Source organism: Equus przewalskii, chromosome 2 (genome assembly GCF_037783145.1).
Source record: "Equus przewalskii isolate Varuska chromosome 2, EquPr2, whole genome shotgun sequence".
Classification (NCBI taxonomy): domain Eukaryota; kingdom Metazoa; phylum Chordata; class Mammalia; order Perissodactyla; family Equidae; genus Equus; species Equus przewalskii.
In genome coordinates, this window is record NC_091832.1 from 7,802,102 (window position 1) to 7,813,265 (window position 11,164).

Here is an 11,164-nt window from a genome sequence, read left to right on the forward strand (position 1 = left end):
GATCTGTGTGACTCGATGGCCTCTGCTTTTCCCTTGCTTCTCAGGTCCTCCTGAGGAGGGCTGGCTTGCCTTGAGACCACCCTGCTGTTGAAGGCTCTGCCTCGGGCCCAGCCGCTCTGGGCCCGGCGTCCATTTGTCATCACCTTCCACTCCCAACAAGAACGCAGCCTCAGGGAGAGCCATTCTGAATGAAAGTGACCTAGAAGCCTTCCTGTGGAGTGAGGCAGGCAGCAGGTCCACCTGCACAGGAAGAAGCCTGGGCTGGCTGCACAGCTGCTGGGAGAAGTAGAGGGGTGCCAGGCCTCCCAGGTGTCAGGAAGCCTGGCTGTGGGTCAGCTCAGTCTCCAGCTTGCTGTGTGACCTTGGGGAGGTCAGCCTCTCTTGCTGCAACGCTTTCCTCAGAAGGGTTTCCTGTGAAAGGCAGGCTGAGCCCCCGAGATCTGGGGCCTCGTTCATTCCTAATCTCTAGCACTTGGCCTCCATAGGGTCCGCCAACTTCCAGCTCTAGGGACTTGGCCTGTGGCCATTGCCATATGCTCCGGCCCTCTGCACAGCATCCCTCTCTGCCTGGACTATCCCCACTTGTCACTGTGGAGCCTTCATTTTCCCCCAGTACTTGCAGCTTGAGATGGCCAGAAACAAGGTGGTGACAGCTGTGCTCAGTGCTGTAGAGGGGGAACTGAAGGGAAGCTCGGAGGCAGCCCAGCCAAGAGGACAAGGAAGGCTTCTGGAAGAGGAGACTTCTGAACTGAGTCTTGAAGGAGGAGTTGGGAGGCAGTGAAAGGACACCCTAGTCTGAGAGAACAGCAGGGCAAGGCTGGGGTGCTGCCAAGAGGTTGCGTCTCCAGGGAGCACGATTTGTGGGTGGGGGTGCAGGGGGCCTGCAGAGGGACCCTTCCTCCTCTAAGCCACTCACTGTTAGCTTCTGGAGGACAAGGACTGTTTGACTGCGCAGACCCTGGTAGAATAAGCCAGCAAAATAAATGTGTGGAATCAAGGGGCAAACAGGCAGATAACCCTGGGAGACAAGACTTCCACCAGGGGAATTGGCTGCTGTTTTCCATCAGTGTGGCCCCATAACATCCCTCGATAACTTGGACTCCATGGCTCTCACAACTCTAGGTCACTGCACCCACCCTAACTCCTAGTGACTCAGTGGGGGGAGCTGTCAGAGGGGAGCAGGAGAAGGCTCTTAGTAGAAGCCAGTGGATGAGCCTGGCAGAGAAGGGACGGTGGCATCCCAGGCAGAGGGACAGCACAGGCAACGGCCTGGGGTGAGTTGAAGGAGTGATGGAGAAGAAATGGCAGCAGAGGAGCGAGAAAGCAGGTCATGAGGGCCCTGAGTGGCTGTTTGCGCTTCAGTCTGACGGTGGGGGAGCCCTTGATGCTTGTGGCTTAGATCTGTGCTTTAGAAATAAGCCCTCCCACGGTTACTGGACAACCCCATGTGCCAGGTCCTGTTCTAGGCCAGGACATACAACAGCGGACAAAGCAAAGACCCCATCTCGAGGCTCATGTTCTAGTGGGAAGAGAGACAAGAAACACCCAAAGAAATAGATGTCAGTAAGTACAGTGTCAGGTTCCCGTGAGGGTGCAGGGGGGTCAAGGGAGGCCTGAGAAACACCAGAATGAAGTGAGGAGCAACCATGTGGGTATCTCAGTGAAGAGCAGAGGGCGCTGTAGATGCGAGGGCGGGGAGGGGGAGCTGAAGGTGAGAGCGTTTGAGGTATACTAGAAACAGGAGTGTGGCTAGAGTGATGTGAGTGAGGGGGAGACTGTAGGAGTGTCGCTGGAGAGGAAACTGGGAGAGATGGGACAGGGTCTCATGACCTCACGACACGGAGTTTGGCTTTTATCCCAAGTGTGGTGTGCTGTCATGAGAAGATTTTGGGGAGGGACTGACGGCGTGTGACTTAAAGAGATCAGAGTGATGGTGGTGTGGGAAATGGCTTACAGGGGGCAGGAGGGGGAGCGGGGGGGATCTGCAGGAGACCTCATGGACTAGGACAGCAGGAAGACATCCCTGGTGGCCTGGGGCAGGGAGACGGTGTGGAGGCTGGTGCGGTCATGGAGGAGAGAGAGAGGGCATGGCCAGTGGGATTCAGGAGCTGGATAGGAGGTAAAATCATGAGGCCTTGGTGACTCAGCGCCAGGGCGGAAGAGGGAGAAGGCAAGGATGACACCAGGAGGTTGAAGATGGGATGGAGAACAGGTTTCAGCAAGGGGAGATTCTGCCCACCACACCCTGCAAAGACCGGCTTTTCCTCATTTTGTGAAGGGCAGGCTGAGGTGCTGAGGGCAGAGTAGAACTGAGAGTGGCCCTGGGCGCCAGCAGGGGTGGGGCTGCCAGGTGGAGCTGCGTTCCGCCTTCTGCAGAGACCAGACTCCAGGATGTCCTGCTCCTGCTTCTCCTCCACCCGGTACACTTCTTTCTTGGCTACAGGCAGGCAGTAGTTCCTTGGCAGCACCTCTAGGAGGCAGAGCTGTAGTTCAAGGCTCGGCCACTGGAGGGCAGCACAGAGCCAAGCTCCTCGCTGGAACTCATGGGGCAGGGGCGCGGCTTTCAGGATGGAACTGCAGGGGGTGGGGGGCGGGTGCGGAGCGAGGCCGGGTGGTCTCTGCACGGCCACGCCTTACCTGTCAGGGGTGGCTGTGGATCCAGTGGGCGAGGACCTGGCTTGAAGCCGCACAAACCTGGGGTCATGCCCAGCTCTGCCCCTGGCGGCTCTGCGGTCCCAGGAAGCAGAGGTGGGGTATGGATTCCTTTCTGGCATTGTCTCTGGGGTCAAGTGAGGTGATGTATGTAAAGTGCCTGACACTTAGTAAGGCAGTTCCACCGAGAGACCCTGAGCTGAGCCCTGACCCAGGGCCCTGTGTGCTGTCCTGGCCTCACACCTCTCCTTTTACGCATCTCATGCTTTATACTACTCATTTTATCTTACTTACTCACATCTCTGCTCCTCGCTGGCTTTGTTCAGGCTGTTCCCCGTGCTGGAAGGTCCTTTCTTGGGTCTCTGTGAATCTTCTCATTGGCCTTCACGGGCCCTGTCTGGAGTAGTTGTTTCCCAGAAGCCCTTGCTGCCCTGTCCTTGTGTCGCCGTCCTGCACATCCACTATGGTTTGGGTCTTTCTGCTGCTTCACAGTGAAGAGGGTAGCTGCCCTGGACCCACCCTGGGTTTAATTTCCAGTTCAAGTCCCCAGGCTGCCTCACCCTCGATGTCTCCCCCGGGGCTTGGGGATAATGTTAGCTGCTCTGCTGGGCCATACTGAGGTCCGAATGCGGCATCTGTGGCAGGCCGGGGCTGCGGCGGAGGGCGGGCCGTCACCGCTGACTTGCTCTGCCTTGCACAGGCCACCTACATCTACATGAAGGCCGCCTACCTCAGCATGTTTGGGAAGGAAGACTGCAAGCCGTTTGGGGATGACGAAGTGGAGTTGTTTAGGTGGGTCCTACTGTTTCAGCCCCGTCCTAGGCCTCAGCCAGGCTCTGCCCACAGCCATCCTGAGCTGTGGGCACCTGGAGGGAGGCGGTGGGCTTGTCGTCTCCCCTGGCCCTGAGCTCCCTGACCCTCCCCCAGGAGCACCCCACGGGGCCGGCGTTCCTTCCCTCACCTCCTCCGCTCCTTGTTGGAGCCCTCTGAATCTGCTCAGGGGTTTGCTTCTGCAACAGTGGTTAACATCCTTCCCATTGAGCCTCTGTCGTCTGGTCAATAGGACAAGTGTGGACACTGAGGTCCGGAGAGGGGTCCCTCCCTTCTGCCGAGTTAACCTGATTCACTCAGAGAAGCACAGTAGAGAGCCCGAGTTGGAATCCAATAATCAGTATTAAATCCAGCCTCTTCTGTTGCTTCGCTGGGTCACCTTGGACAATTTCAGCGTCTGTAAAATGGGACTAACCGCCTCTACCTTGCAGGGTTGTTTTGAGAATCAAATAGAGAACATATTTAAAGAGCCTGGCATAGGGCCTGGAGCCACTAAATGGTGGCTGTTTTTATTCCCATCTGCGCTGCTGTGTCTGCATTCTGTGAAGGGGAAGGGCAGGCTCAGCCTGGGCGGGTTGAGGACGGAGCCCAGGGCCTTCCTCCGGTTGTGGTGAGGGCTCGCCCCAACTTGCAGACCCGGAACTGGAGGTGACTCGAGCTTCCTGGGCTACTCTGTCACAGTCATAGGGTGTTTATCATTGACTGACTGCCTCCATTTCTCCATCTCTTATAACGCTTGCAGAAAACCTGTGAAGGTTTTAGAGATGAGAGAACTGAGGCTCAGAGTGGTTCCACAGTAAATAAGCAGGGGATGTCTGGTGGGAGACCTCACAACTGGTCCAGCTGTTTCCTGGGCCTGGACGGCTCAGGCCTGAGGGTCACAGCTGGAGCTGGGGACTGTGGCAGGAATTGGAGGGTGGGACAGAGCTGGGTGGTGAGGCCCCAGATGTGAGGCTCGCCTGCTGCATGCTGCACTTTACTCTGCCTTTGGAAACAGCTGAGGAGGCCACAGCCACGTGGCAAGAGTTAATGGAGGCTTTGAACTGTGTGGTTTTGGGCAGGTCCTGCCCTTTCCCCGGGTGTTGGTCTCCCCTGTGAAATTGGGGTCAGACTTCTGCTGGGCCCTCCGGAAATGAGGCTCTCGAGTGGAGGAGAGACAATTAGGAAGACTGGGGATGTTTGGATACATTCTCACCTCTGCCAGCTGGTGTGAAGGAGCCCCTTGTCAAGCCACAGGAAGTGGTCAGGTCTTGGGACAAGGCCTGTGACATATGGCCATAGCCACAGGCTATGAGTCCAGCACTCATGCAGATGGGGAAACTGAGGCTCAGAGAGGGGCCAAGCAGAGGCTGGGGACTCCCAGTCTTCTCTAGCTTTTTCTCACCCTCTCCCCATCCTCCTCATCTCTTTTGCAGAGCCGTGCCAGGCTTGAAGCTCAAGATTGCCGGGAAATCTCTACCCACAGAGAAGTTCGCCATCCGGAAATCCAGACGCTACCTCTCCCCCAACCCGATCTCCTTGCCAATCCCTCCTCTGGTGGGTAGGGAAGTCTGGACTGGCCTGCGCTCCAGTCTGGGATTGTGGGGATTAGCTGAGAGGCAGGGATGCTGCCGGGGCCCCAGGGGAAGTGGATGAGGGAGAAAGACCTCCGCGCCTCAGGGGCCTGGAGAGGATTTCACAGTTCACTGGGATGGGGGGAGGAAGGCAGATGAGTGGGTGTGCGCCAGCCCCTGCCTCTGAGAAAGTGCTGGTCTTCCGGGGTTGGAGGTAGGGAGACAGGCCAGCAGGCTTCAGAGGCAAAAAGAGCAGCCCTCCCCACTGTCCCCAGGAGTGTCACTAGCTGTTTGTGTTCCTACTGTCTGTTTCAGTCTTGTCACATGATTATAATTGTTGTTTACACTGTCCCCCTCACTGGACCCAGCTTTTCTGAGGCCTGGGACTATGCTGTATTCGACTCTGAAATGACAACGACGATAAGAATAGCTGTCGTGTTACTGGGCACTTGCTGTGTTCAAGGCTCCTGACACCCATTTCTGTTGCCTCTTCTGATCCTCACAGCCTCTGTCTGAGTAGGTGCTGGTGGTGTGTCCATTTTACAGATGGGGACAGTAAGGCCTAATAGATAAGAAGGAAAATTAAATGACTCGTTCAGGTCGCACCGCTGGTGTGTTAGAGAGTCATAATTTGAGTCCAGACAGTCTCGTCCCAGAACCCATATTCTGAACCACTGTTATGAGGCAGATTCTCTGGAAGATTTGAGCAGGCATCAGAGAAGGTTCCAGTTTGCTTAGAGTCCTTGTTGTTATTCAAAGAGTAAGGCAGCCAGGAAAGTAGCTAGGGGCCTATTTCAGAGCCCTTTCTCTGGTCCTGGCTCTACTGTCCACTGATTGTGTGACCTTAGATAGGGTCCCCCTTCCCGTAGTGCAAATGGGAATAATAGATACCTGGGCCATTTCATAGAGCAGTTATGAGAATCAGCTGATAAAGTGTGTTAAACACTTTATAAATCAAAAGCTTCAATATTTATATGGAATTTATTTATATCTTGTATCGTAAATATCTCTAAACAAATTTTGAAATATTTTATAGTTTAAAATATACAGTAAAGCTGTTACTATCAAATGAGGGGAGGGATGTTGCAAGAAAGAGCTGGGGAAGCAATACACCAAAACTTTAGGGGAGAATTCCCCAAACTATAGTCTGCAAAATGCTACTTATGCATAAAATGATTTCTTTGATTAAATATATTTGGGAAAGACCGGCCTAAACAAAGTCTGTATACTGTAGACTTTCTTGGAGCTGCTACATTTTAATCTGCGTGGTGAGTCCCCGAGAAGCTTGAAGATGTGGTTTCTCCTTCACTTATTTGGCCATGGAACCCTTTTTTTTAAATGGGACCTTTGCTAACTTGGGACCATATCATAATTTGAGAGATAATGGCCTAAACTTAAATTCCCTTCTTAAAACATAATAACAAGAATCGTAACAATAATGTCTTGCTAGAACTTTATGTATAAAAATCACTTTCACATCCATTACCTGGCTTGATAGTTTAGGAAATGCTAATCTAAACTAACATAATCATTATGAATGAAAATTAAATTTAGTATTCTGAGCTTCCTGGCAGTCAAGGCAAAAAAAGGAATCAGGATATGTTTCATAGTTTTCACGGTAACTCAAGCCCAGTGCCTTGGGAGAATAGGAGAGGGGGTGACATGCTTTTAAAGTCTATTGTAAACCCGGAAGTGCTTAAGTAAATTCTGGTTCCTCCAGTCCAGTATAGGAGGAGGCCCTGCCAGCTGGAGCAGGGAAGACTTCCTGGAGAGTGTGAGGCATGGCCTGGTCCTCAAAGGATGGGAAGAGTTTAGACACAAAGGTTGAGAGAGAGCATAATAGCGCCCAGGAAACCACGAGCAGAAAAGTAGCTCAAAGCTCTTTGCAACTAGAGCATAATAGTGAAGTTATGGGTCCATCGTAGCTCCTCCCTGGGGTAAGGTGAGATCTCAGGAATAAATAAGTGGTGAGCCCCCCCGACCCCTGTAATCCTCTCGAGCCCACAGCTTCAGACGCTTGGCTGAAACTTGTCATGCAGGTTAGAGCTAGAAGGGCCTTTAGTGATCCTCTGATCTCAGCTGCCCCTTTTACAGTTGGGGAAACCGAGGCCCCACTGGGGAGGAAATCCTGCTCTGACTTGCTCCCCTGCCCTCAGGAAATGATGTACATTTGGAATGGCTACGCTGTGATTGGGAAGCAGCCGGAACTGACAGACGGGATACTTGAGATTATCACCAAGGCCGAAGAGATGCTGGAAAAGGGCCCAGGTGACTCCCCCAGGCCCTTGAACCTGCCAGGCTGGGTCAGACCACAGGTCTTCACTGTTGAAGACTCCACCAAAAATGTCCTTCCTCATTTCTCTACTCTGGTAACTGTCCTTTGCCTTTCTAGACTGAGCTTCAATGGCAGCTCCTCCAGGCAGCTGTCTTTTGTCCCCCAGGTAGGGTCAAGGTCTCCTCTGGGCTCCCACAGCCCCTGGGCTTCCTTCAATCAGTCCTGATTGCACTGTGTTGTCATCGTCTCAGTATCCGTCTTTCCTTCCCAGATGTGAGCTCCCTGAAGACAGGGCCCATGTGTGAGTCACCTCTGTGTCCCCAGGGCCCAGCACAGAGTAGGGCTCTGTGAGCACCTGCTGCAGAAATGAATAAGCCTGTCTCCCCTCTCACTGCCCGTTCTCAGAGAACGAGTACTCCGTGGATGACGAGTGCTTGGTGAAGCTGCTGAAAGGCCTGTGTCTGAAGTACCTGGGCCGTGTCCAGGAGGCCGAGGAGAATTTCAGGAGCATTCCTGCCAAGTAAGTGCCTCTGGGGCTGCTCGGCTGGGTCTCCTGGGTGGAATTTTCAGAGCTTCTCCATCCTCACGCACACTCCAGTGCCCGACCCTAGCCTACCCGCATTCACCACACATGTACTAGTGTCTACCCGGTGCCAGGACGCTTGCTGGGCACAGATCACTCAGACCTCGTCCCTCAGGGCCACCAGACTGCCTAGCTCCAGGAGCCCATCCACACTGAGTTCCTGTGAATGGTGCCCCTGGAGTCTGTAATTCAGTAAGTCTGCCCTTGCCCTTGGGGAGCGCAGATGTTCCAGATGGACAGCCACAGGCAACCCAGTCTGGTGTGGTTGGGGCTGTGCTAGAGGAGAGCAGAGGACGGCAGGTGCCCTGAGGAGGGCCCTCAACCTCGTGTGAGGTACCAGGAAAGGCTTTCCAGGGGTGCTATTTAAACCGGGAAGTTTTATCAAGCAGAGAAAGCAAGGGAGAGGGAGTTTTACGTGGAGTACGTACAGCATGTGCAAATGCCTAGACACAGGAAAGACACCTGAGATTGGAGTGACAGTGATTAGGTCCTTCCTTGCCTGGGTGAAGTTATAGAGGGAAAGGGTGGCAGATGAAATAGGGGGAGGCTAGACTGAGAAGGGCCTGGATGTTTTACTTACAAGGCTGAACTTTATCCTGTAGACAGAAGAGAGCCAGGAAGGATTCCAGGCATGGCAGATTTGAGTTTTAAAAGGATGTCTGCAGGGCAGCGTGGAGGGTGGGTCAGGGGGGCCACATTGGAGACAGGAGAGTTCCCAATTTAATGAACCATTCAACCTGGTACAAGAGGGTTGGGGACTGAGGCGGTGGTGGGCTTAGGACATGACATGAGCCGTAGGTTCGCAGGGAGTTGGGGCCCCGGCTGCAGAGGACTGGAAGGCTGCTGTGAGTCCTAAGCCTTTCTAGGGCTACGTAGTAAGAACCTCCCCAAATTGGAATTCAGGTCAGAAAACCCCCATGAGGGCATGGGTTGGACCCTCCCATTCTTGAAGGCTCGAGAGGAGCCTGAAGGACGTCTCAAGGGCAGAGCATGTAAGCCATGTCCTCCTCTCTCCTGCAGTGAAAAGAAGATTAAATATGACCACTACTTGATCCCAAATGCCCTGCTGGAGCTGGCCCTGCTGTTTATGGAGCAAGGCAGAAACGAGGAGGCTGTCAAACTCTTGGAAACTGCGAAGTAAGGCTTGGGTGGTCTTGGTCTGTCCTTCGCTCCCCCTGAGCTCAGTCACCTGGCTGGCTGGGGAGCCATGAGGGAGGACGCTGGCAAGGGCAGCATGGCAGTCCCGAGGCCAGGGTCGTGTCCCAGGGAACCCAGCTCTCACCTGGCGTAGGGAGCCTTCTTCCTCAGTTTACCAGTGGGGAATTGAATCCTGAAAGCAGGGAGTAGATACTCAGGGTCACAGCACAAGCCAGCTGCCGGGCTGGCGTGAAGACCCAGGTCTCCTGCCTTCCAGCCCAGGCATCTGCCTCTTGAAACCACTCCGTCAAGCTGGGGGACTCACCAGGACCAAGAGTGCTTCCAGGGGATGATACCTGGGTGAGGGGCTACATACTCCTTTTGCTAGTCCCAGTTGGGCAGGGCCCAGCTCTTTCTTTGGACAGGGACAGGGATCTCAGCCTCTATAAACACTCCTTGGCTGGACCCCCACAGCTCAGACTGAAGGCAAAGCACTTCCTGGAGCAGCTGCATGTGTCTGACTCTGGTCTCTGGTCTCTTCCAGGCAAAACTACAAGAATTACTCCATGGAGTCAAGGACACATTTTCGAATCCAGGCAGCCACACTCCAAGCCAAGTCTTCCCTGGAGAATGGCAGCAGGTCCATGGTCTCATCAGTGTCCTTGTAGTTTTATGCAGCAGTCCTGGGCTGGAAGATGGAGACAGTTGGACAGAGCTCCTGGAAACATTTCAGAAAGATCCCCTCCCCCTGCCCTGCCCTGCCTTTGGGGTCCCCCGATGCTCCAGTGGGATGGCACGACATAGGTACCCACGGAGAAGTGAAGCCGGCATGTTCACCAGTGTGACCAAGGGCCTTTGCCAAGGACAGAGCAGGCGGACCCTCCTCCCGCCCTATCACACATACGGGTACTTGTTTTTCACTGTGATGTTTAAGAGAATGTATGAACAGTTTACATTTTCCTTAGAAATACATTGATGGGATCATAGTTTGCTTTTAAAAAAACTCAACAGCCAACCACCTGTAAATCTTTGTTTTACCCATACTGATCTGGAGGTAAATCTACATGATGCCAAAGACCAAGCTGCTGTTCGAACTTCAGCAAGGTCTCAGCCTCCAGGGCTGAAAGGACCCTCCTAGGAGTCAGGAGGGTCTGCACCTCAGGCTTTGAGGCTTCTGGGGTCTGGCAGAGAGCTTGCACACGGACACCCACTACCTTACTTCTTACACTTTATTTTCACTCCTTTTGTAACTTTCCAATTTAAAAAAATCAAACACGTCTTTCTAGTGAGGTAATTTTCATTTGAGTCCATCTGTAGAAAAATCAATCTCCACCAGTAAGGAATGGGGATGCCCAGGCCTGACAGAAGGGGCGCTTTCTGTGCCAAAGCCAAGAAGTTTGGGGTGGGGGAGCTTCTGAGAAACCAGACTGCATCCTCGCTGTACGCCAAACTGGGACCACTGGGGAGAATTTATGGAACATAAAAATCTTCTATACTTCACTCCGAGGTACATTTATTTACTGACAGCATTTTTTTAGAAGTAGAATGGTTATTCTTGGCTTGTTGTATATGTCTTAGATTTTTCAGTCAAGATAAAAGAGAGATTCAAGTAATAAAACTTACACACTTAAGAGATCATGCAACATCTATTTCAGTAAAATATGTGTTGCTTGAATTCTTGGGCAGGGCAGAAAGTCTGGATCAGAAGCCATATGGCCCATGTATGTTTTATTTAGACAACATGATGTTTTAAAATTTTTAGAATAAGTTATTAACATTTAAAAATGGGGAGATTTCACAAATAAATCTGGTTTCTGGCCTCTTATTTAAAAAAAAAAAAAGACATGGCAACCTTGGGCATCCTTCCCACAAGGCCACGGTCTGTCGCAGCGCAGCAGAGGCTGCTTTCAACACACACCACCTTTCTGGCCCCTGAAAGCATCTGAATTTGCAACCTCTGGGACTGTTAAAGTGAGAACCCAAGTTCAGTAACAATACCAAGTTTCACCAATCACGATCTAACGACAGCGTACGTCAACTTAACCCTGTTGCTGGAGGAAAAGGCGTGCACGGTACAAAGATTCATCTGTGCAAATGTGACTCCTCAACTACATGAATGCAATTTCTGTGAGG

At 52.7% G+C, this 11,164-nt stretch overlaps 1 protein-coding gene across 11 annotated transcripts in view; it reads left to right on the forward strand.

The window, feature by feature from the left end:
• TTC39A (tetratricopeptide repeat domain 39A) overlaps positions 1-10,837 on the forward strand; it is a 51,094-nt gene extending 40,257 nt beyond the window's left edge. For 9 of the 11 annotated variants that reach the window (XM_008519630.2, XM_008519635.2, XM_008519629.2 and 6 more), the window contains exons 13-18: positions 3,353-3,444; positions 4,899-5,019; positions 7,193-7,304; positions 7,717-7,831; positions 8,915-9,031; positions 9,576-10,837. In XM_008519630.2, coding sequence (XP_008517852.1) covers positions 3,353-3,444; positions 4,899-5,019; positions 7,193-7,304; positions 7,717-7,831; positions 8,915-9,031; positions 9,576-9,699 — 681 coding nt within the window. In that variant the 3' untranslated portion in view covers positions 9,700-10,837. Of the gene's footprint in view, positions 1-3,352; positions 3,445-4,898; positions 5,020-5,404; positions 5,549-7,192; positions 7,305-7,716; positions 7,832-8,914; positions 9,032-9,575 lie in introns of those variants that run through there. The other 2 variants (XR_011537368.1, XM_070609684.1) reach the window with 2 other exon arrangements.
• Positions 10,838-11,164: the final 327 nt, after the last annotated feature.